The sequence below is a fragment of the Onychomys torridus genome, chromosome 10 (genome assembly GCF_903995425.1).
Source record: "Onychomys torridus chromosome 10, mOncTor1.1, whole genome shotgun sequence".
Classification (NCBI taxonomy): Eukaryota; Metazoa; Chordata; class Mammalia; order Rodentia; family Cricetidae; genus Onychomys; species Onychomys torridus.
The window spans coordinates 32,636,202-32,659,000 of record NC_050452.1 but is presented as its reverse complement, the minus strand read 5'-3'; the positions used below and the strand labels follow the sequence as shown (position 1 = coordinate 32,659,000).

Here is a 22,799-nt window from a genome sequence, read left to right as displayed (position 1 = left end):
AGATCCTGCAAAACTGCAAACACACCATGCCCACCCCTTGCTCCAAAATCCATTCTGCCCAGAGTAAACTGCAAGGAAGCCACACTCATGATCAGGACCCTCCCACCTCCGCCTGCCTGGCTCTTGTCTCAGTCTTCCACCACTGATTCTCTCCTTTGAACACCCAAGCCTTTTCCCACCTTGCTGTCTCGATTTCGTGGGTGGATATGTGTGTGTGTGCACATGCATGTGTGCATGGGTGCACATCTATGTGAGCATGCACAAACATGTGTGCATACATGAGTGTGGAGGCCAGAGGTCAACAGCTTTGTCAGGTGTTTCTCAGAAGCTGTCCATTTGGTCTTGTTTGTTTTGAGACAAGGTCTCTCTTTGGCTTAGGGCATGCCAACTCAGTAGATTGGCTGGTTAGGCTGGATCCACTTGTCTATCTCCCAGTGCCAGGATCACAAACACGTGCCACTGTGCCAGATTTCTTTCTTAAACATGGATTCCGGGGACAGGACGCAGGTCTGCATGCTATGTGTCAAGTACCTTATTCTAGCCCCTCAGTATATATCCTCATCCTGGAACATTTCTCCAATTTTTTTAAATGTTAAAGGGAATATATATATATATATTCACAAAAGAATATATAAAACACAAATATGTTTCTTATGCATGTGTTCATCCACAGGATAAAGGTGGCTTGTAAGTCTAGAATTTATGTTGCTACCAACTGGGTGGTGATGAATCAAAGGTCCTGATGGAGCAGTCATGTCTCACAGCATCTCCCATGGCAGCCACTTGGCCAGGCATTGAAAGCTTTTCTTCAGTTTGTCGCCTGTGTGGAATTCCACCAGCAGACACTCAGATACGCTTCTCTGACCATTGGACTCAGAGCCATTGTGTGATTTCCTTCACTTCCTTGGATGGATGTTATGATGTCAGAGTCCCTCTCTGCAAGGATCTGTAGTTCATTCACGTTTGTAGCTGTAGTGTCTCCCATTATGATTGTTCTACAATTGGTTTATCTGTTCAGCCATGAGTATCTGGGTTGTTTCTTGTTTGGGGTTATTACCAACAATGTCACCATGGACATTTGAGTACATATATCCTAGGGCCGGTAGGAAAGTTGTGCAATGAAACTTTCTAGAAGTAGATCTGCTGAGCTGGTTTTTAGAGCATCTTTATCGAAGTGAGGATTGTATGAGCTCCATTACAGTGCTGGACACGACTTTGTGTTCTTATTTGTCCCTCACATCAGACCCTGGCAGTCAATGTCATTCTTTCCATCCTGCAGGTGAACAAGCTGCTAAAATCACAAGTATGGTGCTCAGTCTGTGAAAGTCAAACCCTGGCTTTTTCTGTAATGACATATGCTAGCAGAGCTGAGGTTTGTGGGTCCATATTAGCTGCAATATATCACTATGGATGTATTGGGGAAATGAACTTCCTTGGATAGCAGAGTGCCATGATCCCAGTCTGTTGCACATTAGACCCACCCAGTCTGTGCCCCAAATGTGGCAGCAGCGATGATGACAGAGTGGGTGTCTAGATAGATCTCATTGTGGTTTTATCTGCATGTCTCTTTGACTAATGATATTGAGTCTGTGGCTGTCTAACTGGACATGTGCATATAATTTAGTGTCTATTCAGGTCTCTTGATCATTTTTAATTATATTTGTCTTCTTTTTTAGTTCTTAAAAATTCATTCTATGTGTTTTTCACATCATGTATCTTGATCTCACTCATTCCCCATCCCTTCATACCCTCCCTCTGCCCCTGCACCCCCCAAAATTAAAAAAAATTTAAAGAGAAATAAACCAAGAAAATAAAATGAGAAAAAAAATTTAAAGAGAAGGAATTAAAAATCCCATCATGGAAGCTGCAGTGCTACCCAAAAAGTCATGTTACATACCTCTTTGTCCATACGTCTCTACTTGCAAGTGTTCATTGCAAAGAGTCACTGGTCTGGTTCAAAGTCCCTGGTCTCCACTACATGTTGGATGCTGGGCCCCCACTAGGACGCTTGCTGGATATCCTGCTGGCACCCTGTGTTATGGAGATCCTGCAGCTTTGGGTCTGTGGGTCAGGACCCTTCATGTGCCCCAGCAGATCATAAGTGGGATGGATGTTGGGGCAGGCCAAATCATAATCCTGGGTCTGGGCCTGGGCAGCTGTAGGGGGTGGTAATGGGGACAAGCTGTCCCATGCTCACAATTATGGGGCTCACTCGCCCACACCTTCACTGACAGGGTTGGATCTATTGTGCTGCCCTGGTGGGGTGCAGGGCCTGCTCTTCTGAGTGTTGCAGCTGGTGGCGGTCAAGGATAGCTCTTACACTTTTTAAAATTTTTTAAAAATATTTTTATGTATGGGTGTTCTCTCTCTCTCTCTCATATATATATATATATATATATGAACCACAGCATGCAGTACCTACTGAGGCCAAAAGAAGGTGTCAGATTTCTTGGAATTGAAGTTAGAGATGGTTGTGAGCTGCCATGTTGATGCTGGGTATTGAACTTGGGTTCACTGGAAGAGCTGCTGAGCCATCTCTCTCATCTTCTAAAGGACATTTTAGGGTTCTTTATGTATTGTGGGTACTTTTCCTTTGTAGTTAAATGTATTACAAATATGTTCACTCATGGCTTGTCTTCATTTAAAAATATTTATTTATTTGTATGTGGGTATATGCTATAGTGCATGTGTGGAGGTCAGGGACAATTTGAGGGACCTAGTTCTCTCTTTTTATTGTGTGGATCTCAAGGACCAAACTCAGGTTGTCAGGCTTGGTGGCAAGCACCTTATCCACTAAGCCACCCCACTGGGCCCCTTTCTTCATTTTTTCATGGTGTCTTTTGAAGAACAAGAGACTTGGCTTTTGATTCAATTCAAGTGAACATTTTTCTTTCATGCTTGCTGTCTTTTCTGGAATGTAGCTGCACTATGGAAAGGTGGTACTTCTGTTAGAAGTATGCACGTTTTAGCACACGTCAAAGTTGATGCCACCACGTAGTAAAGCCAGAGCTTACGTCCAGATCTGTTTGACTCCTGGGCTTCACACTCTCCAAACAAGTCATGCTGTCTCTCTGAGCCTCAGTTTCCCTTCCTGCAAAGGGAGATAAAAGTAAGGACCATTCCCCATATTTGCTAGAAGAACCCAGCAAGCTCAAGTGTGGAGTTTGCAAGGTGTCAAGCATGATGAAAGTGTCCTGTAAAGACCCTCTTTTGTTTGCTTCCAGTGGAGGCAGAGCAGAAGGAAATAATTCCTCTTGTTTGTTTCCAGTATATCAAGGCCTTTTACAATGAAACCTGGTACAGAAGACATGGACATCCCATAGACCCGGATACCTTGACCTTGCTCTGGTCTGTGACTGTGTCCATATTCGCAATTGGTGGCCTGGTGGGGACGCTGATGGTGAAGATCATTGGGAAGTTTCTTGGGAGGTCAGTACGGGCATTGTTTCTCTTTGGGGGGGTCCCATCTATAACAATTATAAGGTGTCTGCATCATTGTCAGTGTCCTGGCAGGCAACAGGGTTCCACGCAGTTTAACTGTAGAGGCTTTACTGCCTAAAGGGCAGAGGGAAGACAAAGAGTGTCAGTGTCCAGGAAGATTGGGTGATACAGTGACGAACAAGGCTGAAACTGTGGAGCGCCTGGGCTGTGTAGAACCCAAGTGGGGGGAGCAGGGAAGAAATGCCCTATGCCTCTATCCTCCCACCCTCCAATCTGCTGTGGGAAACCAAGGTGCCTGGTTGATATTATCCAAGAAGCCAGAATAGAGCAGGAAGGGAAATGGTCTCTGGAAAACTGGAGAACACCCAGCACAGAGCCTCAGAGATTGTTCCACAGAAGCACAGGGTGATCATACTTGTAAGATAACCAGCTATTCAGTATGTCTTCCACTGTATGATGGATGGACATGGGGAATTTCAGGTTGTTCCCATCACCAATAAGGCTGCCGTAAATTAAGTATCGAAAACTCCAAGTTTAGAGCTGGGGAGATGGCCCAGTCAGATAGCACTTACCTCATGAGTATTATCACCTGAGTTCAGATCCTGCAAATCCATGTAAGAGTTCAGGCACAGTGGCACATCCTTATAATCCCAGGGACGGCAAGATTCTGAGGCTGAGATGGGAGGGCTCCTGGAAGCTTGTGAGCCAGCTAGTCTAGTTGACTTGGTGAAGCTCCAGGCCAAAGAGAGACCCTGTTTCAAAAATGATGGAAGGTGTCTGAACAATAACTCTAACTTCCATATGCAATCACACAACAGTGTACCCATGTACAATACACACACACACACACACACACACACACACACACACACACACACACCAGTTTAAGTTCCCACTCAGGCCCTCACCAATCAGACCCACTTTGCTTTGTTTGTCTCATCTCTAATTTATTTATGACGTGAATCCTTCTTGGGGCAGTGTGGTTTATCAGACTCCACCCATACATAGCCCAGTGTCTTCTCTGTCTCCTTTCTGTTAACAACAGCCTCTTGGGGGCTGCTGATGTATGTGTGGGCAAGACAGTCTCTGCAAGTTCCATGTCTGAACTTGAATCATGAGTCTCCCACTATTAGCTGGATGACCTTGGGCTAGTCATCTAATTGATTCAAAGCACAGGCTGCTGGCTCCCTCTGAGGCAATGTTACAAGTGCTAGGGAAAAGGCATGCAGGGAGAATGCCATGGAAAAGATCCCAGTGACCAGACACCATGTGTCTGTGATTACCTTCAATACACACAGAACGACTGCTCAATAACCCTCTATTTTGAGTTCACACAAACTAGACAGAGGATTCATCAAGCCCTAGAAAAATCTCTAAGACCTTGGGGTTACAGAAACACCACTAAGAAGGGTCCCACCCATTCTTCTCACCCTGCCTGATGCCCCCAACAAAGAACTCATTAGAATACTGACATTGCAGCAAGAATCCCTGAAGGCCTTGTTGGAGACATCCATGCGGTGCCTCTGAAGGTATATGCTGCCCAGTGAGCTAGGGGAAGTTCTGGTGTTTTCCTTGTCCCAAGGGCCAGGGCCAGAGCAGTAACTACTGGGCTCTCAGGACTAAGAAAGCATAGCCACTGCCTAAGGCAGTGAAGGATGTCATTTGAGGTCCTCCAGTGTTCCAGGCATCCTCACATACTCTGTTTCATCTGCTCTGTTCTGGTGGGTCTATGGATGGGGAATGGGAGGTCAGAGAGGTCAGGGTGCTGTGTAGAGTCAGCTAGCTCACCTGTGGCTGAGTTAATGCTGGGAGCAGCACACAATGGCCCGACCCCGTCATCTTTCCCCAGTTCAAGTGGATCTTGGGTAGGGACTCCACTGGCAACAGTACTGTGAAGTCTGTGACTGCTGAGCCATAGGCACACAATGAAGTCACACCCAGATGGCACCAGGTGCTGTTGCTAAGCTTCTGGCCTATGCCAGACCTGTCCACAGCCCTCCTGTCTTATTCCGGATTGCCACAGTCACTCAGGCTCTGTGGACTGTGATGTCTACCCACCTTGCTGGGCACTCCTGCCTCAAGGCTGTCCCTTAAGGAGGCTCTGCACCCGAGCAGTGGAATAGAGGAAGGTGCTATGGGATTGGGGGCCAAATTTCAAGGCTCAGCCAGTCGGAGCCCTCAGTCACCAACTATGGAACTCAAGATTCTGCCACCTCACCTCTTAGCCCGTGCTTTTCTCACACATTGAAGGAGATGATTGACAGTTAGCTTTATGACCTTCAACAGCCTGGCAGCTGTGAAGCAGAAAGAAAGCAAGAGGTAAAATGTGTTTGTAAACATCTTAAACACCTTGAACTTCTAAGCAATTGAGTAATCCTCATCTTAGCCCAGTGGGGCCTTGAGAGTGCTGCTGAGACCAGATGAGAGGATGCTGCTCACTTCTTAACTTTCTTCTAGAGATTGGTGCTCCATGTACCACAGGTGGGCTGCTTAGAAATCCACCCCGATTTTCCCTGCTTTACAAGTAGTGAACCCTGTGAGGCTCAATGGTTCACTTACACTGCAAAGAGTGGGGCTGGTCTGAAATGCAGATCCAGGCCAAATTGACCAAACCTTGAGTTATGTGAACTTGCTCCTGGGGTTGTCAGGGAGGAGGAGGAAGCCCAGATCGTGGTGAGGGGTTGAGGGACAGCAGCAACAGCCTGGTGGGCCTTCAAGGGTGTTCTAGTGTGTGATTAGAAGTTCAGTAGACTTGGGTCTCTGCTCAAGTTGGGACTGGATACTGGTAATTCCATCAGTGATGGTGGTAACTGGCTACTGGTAAACCAGACAGTCTTAGGGAGTGGTGGGAGCTGTGGCTGGGCTACAAAAATCTCATATGTTCAGAGAAGAGTGGAGATGGGAAAGTTTGAACAGCCAGGAGCAGTCTCTGGAGATGGGCCACCTCAGCTTATGCAGGCCCCAGGGATAGGGTTTCCTCCTCCTCAGGAGCCTCCAGCTGAGAGAATTCAGACCACAGGGAATTCTGGTGGAACCACAGCCCTTTGTTTGGAGTCATCTCTCTCCTCTGCCATAGCCACAGGACCCCTCTTTTCCTCACCACACAGGACAGTGTATGTTCACAGACATGGCCACAGGCTCAGCTTCAGCTCTGGGCTCTTTGATGCTGGTGACTCACGAGGTGTCTGTGAATTACGTGAACTCTCTATCCTAACCTGGTTCTCAGCAGCATGAAAAAGAAAGTAATGGCAGATGTGAGAGCTAACCACGGAGATTCGAGTAGATGCAGTCAGCTAGAGTCAGCCATTGTGGTCCCATAGCCACGAGAGCTGTGAGCACCACTGTCGGATCGTAAGTGCTCGATGAAGCAGCTTTTTTTGTTGTTTCGTCTGTGTGTGTACGTGTGTACTCTCCTGTGCATGTGTGTGTGTTTCAAACTATGTTAGAAGTGTCCTCATGGATCATGTCATTGAATCTGGTTCTTACCTCTGGAAATAGTTTACCTTGTTTTTTATAAACAAGAAACAAGGTGAGAAAACCCACAAGGGGCTCTGAAATCCTGGATCAGATCTCAGACAGTCTGTGCAAGAAGAACATCTAGCTAGGAACTGGAAAGATGGCTCAGCGGTTAAGAGCACCGGCTGCTCTTCCAGAGGTCCTGAGTTCATCCCAGCAACCACATGGTGGCTCACAACCATCTGCAATGGGATCTGATGCCCTCTTCTGGCATAAAGATGTACATGCAGATAGAGCACTCATACACATAAAATAAATAAATCTTAAAAAAAACCCCACACCTCTATCTATGCAGCCCATATGTCTGGGCACTGTCGGGACAGGTGGGGCATTATATAGACACATTTGGGCCTGTGGACAAGAAAAGCACAACTCCTGAGGTCCACGGCTGCCACCGGGACACAGAGGTCCACTGAAATTTCACCTGCAAACCCTCTCGGTCCCTGTAAGTGCTGAGGATGAGTGGACAGGTTCAGGAAGAGGCAGCTGCCTCCCAAGGTGAAATTCTGTGAAGTGTAAATGAGCAGACCTACCCTAGAGAGCAGCTATGAGTGCTGGACGTGATGCACTTTTACAGACATTGACATGGGGTCTCATGTCACTCAGGAAAGCCTTGGAATGCCCATCACGGAGCACAAATCAAGTTGGCCTAAACCCCAGAGGGAATTTGTTGGCACACATAACTAATGTTGAACCAACCGTCTCATAGAATATCGTAAGGAAACCCAATTGATCTGTCTCTTTCCTTTCACCCCTCAGCCCTACCTTCCTCCTGTCAATCTCTCCATGGAGGGTCAGCAGAGACCAGCACTGCAATCCCTTTCTTTTCTTTTCTTTCTTTCTTTTTTTTTTTTTTTTAAAAAAGATTTATTTATTTATTATGTGCACAGAAGAGGGCGCCAGATCTCATTACAGATGGTTGTGAGACACCATGTGGGTGCTGGGAATTGAACTCAGGACCTCTGGGAGAACAGCCGGTGCTCTTAACCTCTGAGCCATCTCTTCAGCCCCCCCCCCCCAATCCCTTTCTTAATAATGACCTTAAAAATGCCAGGTGCTGGGCTGGGGAGATGGCTTACTTGGTAAAGCACCAGCCACGCTGGAACAAGAACCTGAGTCGGATCCCCAGAACCCACATATAAGGCTTGGAGTGGTGGCTGCCCTCTGTAACCCCAGCCTAGGGGAGGGATGGACAGTGGAAAGTGATGGGCAGATGAGCTCTTCAACATGTTCAGCCATGCTGAGTGCAACAGAAGCACGTTTGCTAAGGTGACCTTTAACTTAAGGTGACCTTTAACCACTGAGCTTTGTCAAAACACATGAAAAGAAACGAAGAACAGAAGAGTTCAAGCCAGGGAAGCAGGAAAGGATGGAGAACATGACTGATGCGGAGCAAGGTACCATCTTGGCATTCAAGCCTAATATGGCTTAAAAGTTACTCGAAGGCATGGGGAGGCAGCCGGCACACTGGCCATTCACTAGGGTGCACTGACAAGTGTTTAAAAAAGCAAGCCAAAATAGTAAGCCCTGTGTCTTCCACCCTCAAATCCTGATCCTGTAAAGGCTGAACCTGCGGAAGGCAGCTCTCAGGCTTCCCCTGGCCTTCCCTCATCCAGATCAAGTCTTCTCACAGTGAAACTTTCTCAGGGAACTGCTGCCCAGCCTCCCCACCAGCCTATCACTTTTCCTCTCTGCCAGAGAGCTAGTGACCTTCTGGGTCCCACAGGGAAGACCCGACACTATCGAAGAAGCTTCCACCAGTGAATCGGGTACCGTGGGTGGCGTCATGGGGACCTTGGATTCTGCTCTCAACGCTGATGCCCCTTGTTTGTGTTGCTATGTTCATCCTTGGGAGAAAATGGAGACACGATGATTAAAGTCTGTCTCTGAGCCCCAGGGAGTGAGCTTTGAGAATTATTTGTGAGTAAGGTTTCCATCCTCTCTGGGAGGCTGTCAGGCTGGGGTTATTTTGGGAAGGAAGATTTAATATGATGAAGTTGCTAGAGGGGGTGCATCCCTGCTTGCAAATGCTTCCTGTCTGACTCAGATGTGACTAACATTTCCTGCAAGGCACCGAAGACACCACTGGGGACGGTGTGAAGGTTCAGGCTAGAAGCTCAGAAGACATCTCGGTCTCTCCCTAGCTCTGTACCTCTCTCTGCCCGACAGCTGATCCCAGCAGGTCTGTCCTGAAAATATGCCGGGATCTCGCTGCTTCCCACAGCCTGCATTGCTGTTAGCCTGGTCAACATTACCAGCAGCACTTGCTCACGCTCCTGTGATAGCTCCCTCAGGGACCTCCTGGCTTCACTCTGCCCCCTCCTGGCTGTGAACAGCTCAGAAGACAGAGCAGTCTTGTTAAATGTCAGGCAGAGTAGATCCTTTCTTTGTCGTCTGTGGCTACCTCCCTCGCCAGGGGTAGAAACTCACACCTCCTGGTCCCAGCACACTCCTCAGGGACACCTCTGTCACTCCTCTCTACCTGCCCGCTTTCTGCTGCTGCCTCCCTGGTCCTCCACTGTCTCCAGACATACTGACCTCAACAATGTCTGGCTGTTCCTGGCTAGCCATCCATCCCTCCTTCACATCTTTGCTCACGTCATCTTCCCGGGCACACGCTTCTGGTCATTCTGCAAAATTACATCCCCTTCTCTGCTTCAGCTGTCTTGACAGCACCGGTCAACACTGGCATGCCATGTTTTATATTGCTTATTGGGAAGATGTAAGAATAAAGATGCCTGGAGCTGGAGAGATGGCTCAATGGTTAAGAGCACTGGCTCTCCCAGAGGTCCTGAGTTCAATTCCCAGTAACCACATGGTGGCTCACAACTATCTGTAACGAGGTCTGGTGCCCTCTTCTGGCCTGCAGGGATACATGCAGGCAGAACACTGTATACATAATAGACAAAGCTTTAAAAAAAAAAAAAAAGATGCCACCGTGTTTATCCCATAAGCCATAATCTAGACTGGTGCTCAGCACTCAGTTCTGTGTTGAATGAATGGATGTTTGTTGAAAGAATAGATGTCTATGAGTGACTATGGCAGCTATCTTGGCAGGCATATTGTGTCATGGTCCCTGGAGTGCTAGATCTTCATTCAGTAGTGTGTGACCTTGACTAAGGTACTTGCAGGTCTGTTTCCTCAAGATTATCTAACTGGAAGCTGGACTGAGGGCTCAGTGGTTTAGATCATTCCCTGTTCTTCCAGAGAACCTGAGACCAAGTCCCAGCATCCACATGGTGGCTCACAACTGTTTATAACTCCAGTTCCAGTGGATCTGGTGCCCTCTTCTGGTCTTGTGGTGAGCAGGCATAAACACAATTAGAAGGCCACACACTTAAAACAATGATCTAACTTGTAAGATAACTTACATAGTGTGTTTAGGACAATTCCTGCTGCACAGTGAATCTTGGGTTTGTTAGGGAGCACCATGATGGTAGCCATACATCATATAGGATTTGAAAGGGTGGCTTGGCAGTATCTCTGTATGAACCACCGTGGCTGAAAGGATTATCAGCAGGGGGTACCAGAGACACTTAGCTCACACTCAGCACTCTACATGTCACCTATGGTGTCATTGGCTAACCGCACATTCCTGAGCACATATCACGGTCATCACATGTCAGGTGACTGTGTGTAAGCACTATTGGTGAACCTGAGGAGCTGCAGGCTTGAGAGCCACTCACAGAAGAGCTACTCTATAGCTTTCTCTCTCACCTCCTCTAACTCAAGCATCCACCTTAATGGTAGTGATGTCATGGAGGGGTGTCTGTGAGTGAGCTGGAGTTTACCTTCTAATCAGGCTTTTCATTGCTCTGTCCATGGAATGACAGATCTGAGAACGCTGTGTCTGGCTTCAGCTTTCCTCTCTTTTTATCACCTTTGACAAGCTTTTCCCATAAGACTCCACCAATAGGGTTGGGCCTGTGAGGTCTTAAAGGTTGAGACAGGGACCATAAGTGGAAGTTACAAGGAGAGAAATGTACTTGCAAGAAATATTATTTTCCCCTTTTACAGTCAAGCATCTCCCGTCTCTGGGATGGAAAGTCAAAATGGAGAGGCAGCCTTACTGGAGTCCAAAGGCCAGGGCCATATACTGCAGGGTACAGTTGCTGGGACCACAGCTGGGTCCCTAGGGAGGATGCACACTCAGGAATTCAAGCAGAGAGAGTGTGATGGGGGACCCTGTAACTGTCCTTCTCCACCCTCCCTTGGGAGGCCTCTAATACCAATCCTACAGCAAGGCAGAGAAAGGAGGAGAGTGGAGAGGAAACAGGCAAATGGCAGGCACTGTCCTGTTCACACACACTAGCCTCTATTATCTGGGATTTCACTTTCCTTCATTACACTTACTTGAAGTCAGCTATATTGGGAAGTAGTAAGTGGAAAATTCCAGAAGCAAACAGTTGGTAAGTTTTAGATTAATTGCTGTTCTGAATAGAGAAGTGAATCTCACACTGTCCTACTCTGGCCTTCACGAACTGTCCCTTCATCTAGCGTATCCATCCCATCCATATACATGACACACCCGCTAATCATGTTTAGCCATCTTGATATATCACTGACATAACTGGTTTTCCATAGTAAGGTTCCTTTAAATTAGATTTAAAAAAATAAAGTCACATCATTTCTGGCTAATGAACACTCCTGTGTGGCTTTGATTCTAAAGGACCCAAGGGACACAAAGTTCAGGGTTCTCTTTTCACTTTTGACCTCCAGTCCCTCAGTCCTTTCTGGAGACACCCAGTGGTACACGTTTGGTATCTTTCCAAGGTTCCTGGCTAACACACACACACACACACACACACACACACACACACACACACACACACAGAGAGAGAGAGAGAGAGAGAGAGAGAGAGAGAGAGAGAGAGAGAGAGAGAATACACACATGCTCACACTCATACATGTACAGAGTCACACTTCTTTTTCCACACAGATCACTGCACAGTTTACAGCCAATTCTGCACTTTGGTTTTTCTATTTTTCCCTTAGACCTCTTCCCACCTCAGAGCATAGAAAGCTACTTCTGATTTAATGTTGGCACGGCGCCTGCGTGAGCGGACTACAACTTAGTTTGTTGTTAGTGAACACTTGGGCTGTTCCAACCATCTGCTGCTGTGCTGTGGGATGCTGGTGTGAATACCTTGGTACCATTGCCACAGATGCAGAAGCCAGCAACTGTGAGACCGTCCAGGAAGATGCAGATGCTGGGATGAGGCAGAAGTCACAGAGATGGTTGTCCTGGAGCTCAAGAAAACTTACTGCTAAAGGGAATGCTAAATCTCCTTTGAAAACCCTTGGTGTCTCATAATTTGCAAAATAATGCAATGCTTCTTAATTGACTTAGTGGTTTGCCATTTTTGCTGTTGGGGAGAGGTGAGGGGAGGCTGCTTCCTAAACTTTAATCTTTTTTTCTTTAATTTCCTAGCCTCCTGATTTACAGCAAGACTCTAACTCCTCAGGGTCTTGGTTAACTTTGTATGACATAAACATGTGAGAGCCCAGTCATGCCAGGGCTTAGATTAGAGCCTGTCACACAGCAAGGCTTGAATCCATGGGAGCTGCTGGGTTGGTTCTGCAGGTGAGGAAAAGAAAACACAGCTTCCTTACTCCTCAAAGACAGAGCCACTGCAGATCCAGCCCCCCAAGTGAGGCATGAATCTCAACTGTGAGAGCTTAGGGACCCATTCCTGAAACAGACAGCCATCCTGACACACAGCAGTTAAAGTAATTACTGCCAGGGGAATCTGTCTGGCTCTGGTTGATGGTTCCAACCCAGCTTTACATCTAAAACTGTAGTTCATTAGATCTAAGGTGCCTATAGAGTATTAAGAAATATGATTGTTTTTATTGAGGGAGAGGGAGGGAGGGAGGGAGGGAGGGAGGGACTGAGGGAGGGAGGGACTGAGGGAGGGAGGGACTGAGGGAGGGAGGGAAACAGAGGGTCAAGTCTGCCAGCTAGAACAGTAGGATGCCACACTGGCTGTCCAGCTGTTCTGAACAACACACTCCCGGCCTGTTTTTGTTTGCCTGACTTCCCTTGGCTACTGATTCTAGTTTCAGGCTTTTGTCCAGAGATGTGGTACCACTCTGTGAGCGGTACCACTCTGAGCCAGCTAAGGCACTAGCCCCCCTTTTCAGAGAGTCTTAACATAAATCACTCTTCTAACACAATTATCCAACTCCCAAGCTAACATCTTTCCACTCAAATACCGAGTGGTTTCTGTTTTACTGCTTAGCCTGGCTCCTGCTTTGTGACTTAAACCTTATCTTAATAAATGCTAAATAAAACTCAGAACTGAGGAAATAAAGCCCTTCCATGAGGAATCCATAGCTTTTAAGTTGGCAGTGCCCTGTCTACCCCATTGTGAACCGGAAGATGGGGAGTGGAGGGCAGGCTCAAGTTCACTCAAGGTCACACAGAAGAGTGGGGGTGACCCGTGACTCTAATTCCTAAGCCCATGCTCGTTCCACCGTCTGGCTCTCACTCTACTGACCTTCTGAAGGGACTGGCCTCTCTGTTTTGGGGATGGACAGGACACTGACATGCCTCACAGTGCCCGGTCCTCATCAAGCCTTGTTTCCTTCCAGGAAGTACACGTTGCTGGTCAATAATGGATTTGCAGTTTCTGCAGCATTGCTGATGGCCTGCTCACTGCGGGCAGGAACCTTTGAACTGCTCATCGTGGGAAGGTTCATCATGGGTGTGGATGGAGGTGAGACCCCACCCCCAACTGGGGAGGAGAGCTGTGACACTCCCGGGGCTTGTCTGGAGTGGAGAGAGGTGCTTGGAGCTGAGGTAGACTTGGAAGAGACTGAGATACTAGAACCCTGCAGAAAGTGGGGCAGTCGGAGAGGGGGTACGCTAAATGCCCCTCTATACAGCGTTGTAGCACCCAACTTGAGAAAACCAGGCAAGGCAGAGCTGAGTCACTGCCAAAGACCCGGGCGGGGGGGGGGGGGCAGTTTACATTGTGTCTGCTGCCGCTTTATAAAAGCCACACTCTGGGTGGGAAGCTGTGAGCTCGTCCACAGATCCTGAGCTTCTGGCTGCTCATTCCTCTGCTCATTCACCAAGCATTAGAATACTGACGATGCCCCATGTTCTATGTGCTGACGTGAATGCTGCCATTGGGGCCAGAAGGCATCTAATGATGCGCAAGTCCTCGGAAAGAAGCAAACAAGGCAGAGCGGAAGGCTAGCAAGGAGTTTCTGGTTTTTTGGGAAAGCCAGTTAGAAGGATCGGGAAACGTGAGCAGAGACCAGAATGAACCGAGATTGAGAACTGAGTAAAAATCTGAGGAATCGAAATTTCAGTAGACAGGATAGTGCTGGGGTCCTGAGGTGGAAGGTGATTGACATTTCTGAGGATGAGTGAGGGGCCAGGGAGGCTGGAGCTCGGGGAGGAGGGGAGTGTGGGAGCTGAGGACGGAACCAGGACCAGATGGTGCAGCCCACGTTTAGGACTGAGTGTTTGTGCTGAGTATGAGCAGAAGCAGGAAAGGGCCGAGAGGGGAGAGGCACAAATTGTTGTATGGCTCAATGCTACCCCTTGGGCGCTTGGGTCTGAAGGCGGGTCAAGGAGTAGGTCAGGAGAACCAGGGACAGCCTGTGTGACCTGGGCAAGACTGTGTGGCGGGGCAGGAGGGGAAGAATGGCCAGCTTCTGCCAAGGGAGTGAGATTTACAGATTCAAATTGTCAAAACAAACTGCTTTTGCCCTAAACTTGTAGATAGATCTGTAAGTTCTAAGCCTCGGTGTCACCAGTCAGCTTGAAGTGTTTTACACTCTCAATGTTTGAAAATTACATTCATCAATTTTGCCACTGTGTATATGTTGAAACCAGAGAATGGCTTACAAGATTAGTTTCCCACTCTCCACCATGTAGCTTCCAGGATTCGAACTCAGGTCATCAGGCTTGGTGACAATCACCTCTACCTGATGAGCCATCCCACCTGCCTGTGTTGTGTACCCTTAATGCTGTCAGCTCATTTTGGGTTCTCTTGCTCAATTTGAGATATAATCCATGAATAGAGAGGTCTCACCCAGCAGAGTATCTGAGGTTTCTTCTCATGTAATTCCACAGGCCCCAGAGTCCAGCAGGAGGAAGAAGCCTTAACATGCAAATACTGTACAGTACGTTAGCTACAGTCACATTGGCCAAGGGAAGGCCCATGGTAGGAGCAGACAGATATCCAGCTGGGGGTGTGTCTGCCATGGGGACAAGTACTTCAGTCTTCCTCACTGTCTGAGTCTTCTGCTGTCACATAGAGGGACCAGATAGCAAGGCTGCCCTGGTTGGATGAGGCCAGAATTATCCTTTGTGTAAAGGACTCCATCTAGCAGGATCCAAGTCTGCCTGCATCCACCCCAGGCATGGTGGGGGATATTCTCGTCCTGAGTGTTGCTGCTGTGTGTTTACTTCTAAGCTTGTAAGGGGCAGATCCAGGATTGGAACCAAGACAGAAGAAGGCTGCTTGACAGCCTCCCCGATGAGGCCTCTGCCAGGCTCTCTGTGGAGGTTTTTATATTTAGTCAGCCGCTTTCCCCCTGGCTTTCTTCGCCTGCCTCACAGACTCATGCTGTACTTGTTGCTTTGTGGATTTCCGCGTTCACAGATGAATGAGACTCTTTCAGAGCCACAGACTCGAAATAAATGCCTTCTAGGCCCCTTTTCTGTGAGCTATTCAGAAAGAAGCAAAAGACAAGGAAAAATAGGGGAACTTTTAAAACACACCCTGACTTCTGGAACACAGCCTCCTGAAGCTGTGCCAAGCCCCAGAGACTTCATGCCGTTTATTCTCACTAAACCCACAGAGCAGAGAGAGCAGAGTGAGGGCATTTAAGGTAAGGAAGTTTTATGGGAAGACAGGAAAACTAGCAGGCATGGGCTAGGTCAGCTGTGTGCTTGTAATAAAGACTTTAAATCTAGGGCTCAGTGTGTGGAGTGCTTGTCCAGCATTCACAAAGCCCAGCCCAGCACCATACAAAACCAGGCAGGGTGGCACAGGCCACATGGGAGATGGAAGTAGGAAAAGCAGAAGTTCAAGGTCACCCTTGACATGCTCTACTGCATACTGAGTTCAAGGCCAGCCTGGTCTATCTGAGACTGTGCTTCAAAACAAAACAAAGAATTGAAAGCCACATGATAATCCTGAATATCCTTGGAGTAATATGATCTATTAATAAGATGCTGTTTGCCCAGCTTCTCACAGAGCATTGGAATTAGATTAGAAATGTAGGACATCTTTGATTTTTTTCCCGTAGGGGATATGGAGAAACATCAACATACTACTTTTTATATAGCAATAAACATGACTCAATATGGCGTTAGAGACAAATTCACACAGACCAAAGGATTTAAAGTAGGGATTTTGTGTTGGTGGGAGATTGAACTGGACATGGCCCAAGCATGGCCTTCCCAGAGCTGCCCACATCCCCTGTGGTACAGCTCCCCATCAGCCACAGTAGGAGTTCCTCAGGACACAAGCCATGCCAGCTACAAGCAGAAGCTCCATGGTTTCTGTTGTTAAAAATATGGAAAGTTCCAGAAATAATTTATGAGTTTAAAGTAATGGGGTTTTTTTGGGTTTTTTTTGTCTTTTGTTTTTTTTTTTTTTTTCCCCAGAGCTGAGGACTGAACCCAGGTCCTTGCATTTGCTGGGCAAGTGCTCTACCACTGAGCTAAATCCCCAACCCCTAAAGTTCCTTTCCATAGCACAGAGCACAGAGGTCCCTCCTGTCTGCTCTCACCCCTACTGTTCTGGTGAGCTACAGAAGTTAACATGACACTGTATTAGTGACTTTTTTTGCTGCTGTGACAAAAATACCATGACCCAAAGTGACCTATGAGAGGAGTTTATTTCGGCTCAGGGTTCCAGAGGGAAAAGAGTCTGTCATGGTGGAGAGGCATGGCAGCAAGCATGGTGGCAGGGACAGGAAGCTGAGAGAGAATAGAGAACAAACAGGAAGCAGGACAGGGCTATGAAATCCCCGTGCCCACTCCCAGTGATGTACTTCCCCCAACACAGCTACACTACCTGAACCTTCCACAAGAGCACCCCCTACTGGGGAAAAATGTGCACATACTGGAGCCTATGGAGGACATTTCTCATTCAAAGTATCACACCCTCAGGGCTGTGGCCCCTGCTGCTTCTTCCCCATGGTAGTTAGCATCGCTGACAAGTGACCTGACAAGTGAGCTGACAAGTGCTCTCCTGTGGTCTTGATGTGATGGGCAGGGTCACATCAGCATCTGTAAGTGCTCATCATATGACCACATGGGAGCCAGGGCCTCTCTCACTGCTGTGTCTTTTCCTCAGGCATCGCACTCAGTGCACTCCCCATGTACCTCAATGAGATCTCACCCAAGCAGATCCGAGGCTCCCTGGGCCAGGTGACTGCCATCTTCATCTGCATTGGCGTGTTTGTTGGGCAGCTGCTGGGCTTACCTGAGCTCCTGGGAAAGGTAAGTGTGCCTTCCTGGACAGCCATGGCTGCTTTCATCTCTCTGTTTCCGGGTCACATCTCTAAGGTGGTGATTCCTGAGGGCTCAAGTGTTTTACACATCCAGGGAGAAAAGTTGTAGATGCCTTTCACTTTCTTAGAATATAAATACTTTATAAAAGACTCAAACCTTACAGAGTGTTCAAGTCCACGGCTCACCAACCATTGTCGGCAGCTGAATTTGCATTTGTACAGGCTTTGCCCTCTGCTTTAAGAACCATGTATGCCCCTTACCTGAATATTCAGTTAGCCATGCTTGTGTTGTTTTCGTAGGATCATGCCATACATGCCCTGGCCAGCGGGGTTTCAATGGGGGCGACCCACCTGTGGGAGCGAATGAGAGACAGGGGACACAAGAGATGGACAGCAAGACAAGATTCTGATCAAGCTGCAATATTTATTTCTCTTTGCAAGGCTTATATAGCATAGGAGGGGAGGGGGCAGGAAGGAGGGAAGGGGAAGAGATGTGGAAGGCGTGCAGAACGTGGGAGACATGCAGGCCGTGCAACTGCAAGATGTCGGCTAAGGTCACTGGTCAGGGGCCATTTGTTCTGTTGCTAGGCTACCTGATCATGGAATGCCCTTTACATTCGGTTGCCATGGCACGTGACTGTGGAATGTTCTTATCTTTGGGAGCCTCCGGTTAGTAAACAGGTGTTACTGCTCTGGGGAAGGGCAGTGGGCTTATGACTTGTTCTCTGGCCTAGCTAGTACTTTCCATGGTTCATGTTTGGTTCCTGAAATCTTGGTCCCTAACAATACATATGGTTCTGTAACTTGCTGTTCTCATTTTATACATTTTCAGTGTCTTTCGGAGATACTCACTAATTCTACCACCATTTGAGTTTATCTTTGTCTCCTAAATAATTGTGCAATCTTCCCGTTTGCCTTGCTGTATGAGGAACAAGAAGGAGTGGGTTAGAATCCCAGCTCAACCACATACTTGGCAAAGAACTGTGTTCATCCAGGTTGGTATAGGAGTGAGGTGAGCCCAAGGAAGGTTTCCCAGAAGGTGAGGCCTCTGAGCATCCCCAAGGGTGAGTGAGAGTTAGGTAGTGGTGATGGGGTATGGGAGAGAAGTGTCCTAGAGACAGATGAGGCAATGGAAAAGGCCTCCAGATAGAGCAGGGTCTCTGATATTAACGGGAAGGGTCCCAAGAGAGCAGGAATGACCCACATGGGTGAGGAAGATGCATGAGGAGGGTGAGTGAGAAGGAGAGGCTGCTCACTGAGCCCAGCAGGCTTCAACTGGAAAGAACAGGATGCTCCAGGGCCATTGCAGCAGGGCAGTGGTGTGGCCAGAGCCTTGGCAGAAGGGGCCATAAGAGGTAAGGGAAAGGGACCAAACTGGAGTGGGAAGGGTGAGGTGGGCTCACCCAATAGGGGGCTGTGGCTGCTGACACGTGTGGCCAGAGCCAGCAATGGCCGTGGTTAGGGAGCAGTGCATTGGCCAAGACCTAGAAGGAAGCTGAGTCCACAGTATGTACTTCCTGTGATGGGTGAGCCTGTGATGGGTGAGGGGAATGATAGGAAGGGTGGTCTAGATGCTCCCTGGGGATGCAGAGGCCTCTCCTGGCCACCTATGGGGTGAGTGCAGGAAGGAGGAGGACAGGATACCTCAACTCACGGCCAACACAAGCCAAGGACTGTTCTGAGTACTTAAGCCATGCCTGATGGCAACAGCTCTTAGCACCCGGATTCTAGCAGCAGGGTCCTGCAACAAGACAGCTTAATGAGCAAGCACACCAGGAGAGTGCTCATGGGCAAGGCTGCATTAGTGAGCCATTGAAAACCTTTCCCTGGCCTCCTGCCTAGATCCTACCTACAACTTAGAAGCTGGAGCTAAAGGCTAGAGATAGAGGGCTCAAGGGCTTTCAAATCTGTCTGCTGGGCATGTCTCACCCAGCCATGAACCCAGTGCTGACTTCTTGGATGCTCAAGCTTAGGAAGAAGCCGTTATCCTGCCGTGGGCTTCTGAGTGCTGCCTGACCTCGCTAACTCTGGATCCAGTGCCTGTCTTACTCAGTAGAGATTCCATAGGTCCATTATGTGGAGGTCAAAGGACAGCTTTCCACCAGGGGTTCTAGGGATTGAATTAGGCTCTCGGGTTTGCAGAGCAAGCTCTTTCACTGGATGGGCCATCCATCCTGCCTTTAAACGTACACTCATGTCATCATGGGTGGCTTGTTCCGTCTCAGCTGGTCCAGCCTGCCCCAGAGCCGCCTGCCTCTCACCTCTCTGTGTTGACTGCCAGAGTGGCACACTCTTGTTTTCCTCTTTTTACAAATCCAGAAACAGCACCTGCTCTATACTTCCGGGTGTCTGTTGACTGACAATTTCCATAATTAGTATGAGTGTGCTGGAAACAGTCTGTCTGCCAGGGTAAGGTCTCACAAGATTCGTTTGATTTCTGTTTAAAGGTATTTTTAAGCTCCCAAAGTGAACATTTGTCAGTGACAACAAGAACAATGTCACAACCATAGCCCAAGCCCTTAGAGCGTAGAAGTGTATACTAAAGCCAGCAAATAGTTTACTTGTTCTCCAGGGATTGAAAAAGTAAGTACCTGTTTTATAGGACTCTAAATTTCTTGTCATGTATCAAAACTTTTGGATGTCAACACCAAAGCCTTTCTGTTATTCCAGGCCCTCCTTAAGCCTCTGTCTTTGTTCATTCACTCAGTCAGTTAACAAATGGTTAAAACATGGAGTCGGATGCTGGAGTCCAGCAATGAGCATGTCAGATAGCATCACATCTTAACGAGGCTTTAGAGACTGCAAGAACTGTGTGACCTTTGGCGGGTCACCCCTTCCCCAGCATCCTTCTTGGTAGCAGGCATGGCCCAAAGTCCCACATCCCCGTGTCCCACTTAAACCCCGTTTCCTCTGGGAACACATCACTGGCAAGTCTGGTCTCTCCTGTTCGGGGTTCCTGTTGGCTTCCATGTTTCCTCCCCCACTGCATAGTGCATCTTGCTGATGGTTATGCACTGCAGTTCAGAGACGTCAAGGTATCCTCCCCCTCAGCAAGTCTATAGGAAGTCCCAGTCAGCTGTAATGTTGGGCTGGCCACTGCTACTGCAACCACAGGGTAGCCAGACTAGATGCCACATTCATGGAAACCACAGGGAGGCAATTAGCTCGTGGTCGGCAGACAACAGAAGAAGTAGGACGCGTTCCTTGTTGTGGGGTGAATGGTTTTCCTGCAGAATTGATGTGAAATGATGCCTTCTGGATAATTAGGATTTGTGTTGGCCAGGGCTGGGAAGGTGGGGGAGGGGGCTAAATGAAGAGGATACTGTCAAGCAGAGAGTTTAGGAAAAGACTAGCATTTGTTTAGAGGCAGAAAGACCAGGGATCAGCCTCCACTAGGCGGGGGGTCCCTTTGCTCAGGCCTTAGCCGCCTCTTGTCATTTTGATAATGGCTATTGTAAGGGTGGGAGGTGATACTTCACTGTGGTTTTAATTTGCATTTTCCTGCTGATTAGCTGTGCTAAGTGCCTCTTCAAGTACCCATTGGCTGCTCTTAAAGGTTTATTTTACTTGTTAGTTTTATGTAGATGTGTGTGGCTCTGAGTTTATGTATGTGTACCAGGTGCATGCAGGTGCCCTTGGAGGTCAGAAGAGGGTATCAGATCCCCTAGAACTCTGTTTTATGTGGATGTCCAGTTTTCCCAGCATCTCAGTCAAGACCAGAGGGCCTGCCCTAGTCCAGCAGGAGCTCAGCTCAGACTTGCAGCAACAAGGGTGCACAGGGCAGATGGGATAGGGGGATCAGTGGGTGATGGCCTGTGGCAGCCTGGAGGGAGTCGGGGATATCTCTGGGTGTCTGGTTTGTTAGCCAGGTAGAGTATAGTACAAGATGCCAAGACAGGAGCCATGGAGGAGGAGCGGCAGCTTTTGAGGGACGAAGGGGACAATGAATGGCCCAGGTTCCAGACTACTGGGAAGCAGAGTTGACTTGAGAACATAGGCAGCATCTCTGTTCCCAGGCTGCCAGTGCTGCCCCTGGAATAGCAGGGCACATCAGCATGACTCTGGCCGGAAGGTCCGGCAACTATGCCCACCGCCTTGTCTGGGCCAGCTGAAAAGGCATAGATCCCCTCAAGTTGTCTTTTCCTGTGTTAGTTTTTATTGCTGTGATAAAAGAGCTGAGGGAAACATCTTAAAGGAGCAAACATTTAGTCTGCTTCATGAAATTCAAATTTCATGAAATTTAGTCCATGGTCAGCTAGTTGCATCGTTGAGGCCTTGTGTTAAGGCAGAGTATCATGATAGAAAGGCATGATGGGAAGATACTTACCTCACTGCAGTAAGGAGGGAGGGAGGGAGGGAGGGAGACAGAGAGACAGAGAGTAACAAGATATATTCTTCAAAGGCGTTGCCTCACTGAATCTAACCACATGTTAATCCACTGGTAAGGTCAGAGTCCTCATGATGCAGTCACTTTCCCAAAGTGTCCCCTGGGAACACTACACTGGGGACCAAGCCTTCAACACATGAGTCTCTCGGTGGGGATGCTTCACCTCCAAACCCTAATACTCCCCATCAAATTGGATTTTCTAGCCTTAGTGGACTCTGGCTAGAACAGTGGTTCTCAGCTGCGACCCTTTAATACAGTTCCCCATGTTGTGGTGACCCCCAAGCATAACATTATGTCATTGCTACTTCATAACTGTAACTTTGCTGCTGTTACTAATTTTAATGTAAATATCTGATATGGGACCCCAAGGGGGTCGCAGTCCACTGGTTAAGAAGCACTGGACTAGGAGGATGTGTGCATAGCCCAGTAAACATCGTGGGTCTGGATCTGTTTGTCGTGCTTTTTCATGCCCACCCTCTGTGAAGGTGGAGCTTGGGTTTCTGATGAGAGAAAGGCCATCAGACAAAAGTTCTTTCTTCCTCTCCTCTGGGGTTTTGTGAGGTGCCAGCTGAGCGGGAGCCGTGGGCATTTCACCAGGTGTGAGGATTTCGTCTCTTTATTTTAATTCTGTTTCTCACTCACCTTCAAAGATGGAGACATCTAAGCTTTTAACAACTTACAGACTGAAAAGGGATGCTTCTATTCTGGTGGTTTCTTTGAAACACAACGGAGGAGGAAATGGTGAGAGTTACTTTGGGACCAGCAGGGCAGAAGAAAGCAATCCCAGTGCAGAGTCAATTAAACCAATGCCACGAGTTTCATCAGACCTGTAAAGACAGTGGTGGTGGGACAGTCCTGTGACATTATTTGCTTCCGAGGGACATGTTAAAAGGCATATTAACGAAGTATTTCTCTAACAAAGATAAAAAGCAGATGTTGGATGAAGGCTGTAGGCAGGAATAGAGGGAGAGGT

At 48.0% G+C, this 22,799-nt stretch overlaps 1 protein-coding gene across 2 annotated transcripts in view; it reads left to right on the top strand.

Moving 5' to 3' along the window:
• Slc2a9 (solute carrier family 2 member 9) overlaps positions 1-22,799 on the top strand; it is a 133,683-nt gene that overhangs the window by 20,909 nt on the left and 89,975 nt on the right. For both annotated transcript variants that reach the window (XM_036201124.1, XM_036201123.1), the window contains exons 3-5: positions 3,269-3,429; positions 13,552-13,676; positions 17,283-17,428. In XM_036201124.1, the coding sequence (XP_036057017.1) occupies positions 3,269-3,429; positions 13,552-13,676; positions 17,283-17,428 (432 nt within the window). The remainder of the gene's footprint in view (positions 1-3,268; positions 3,430-13,551; positions 13,677-17,282; positions 17,429-22,799) is intronic.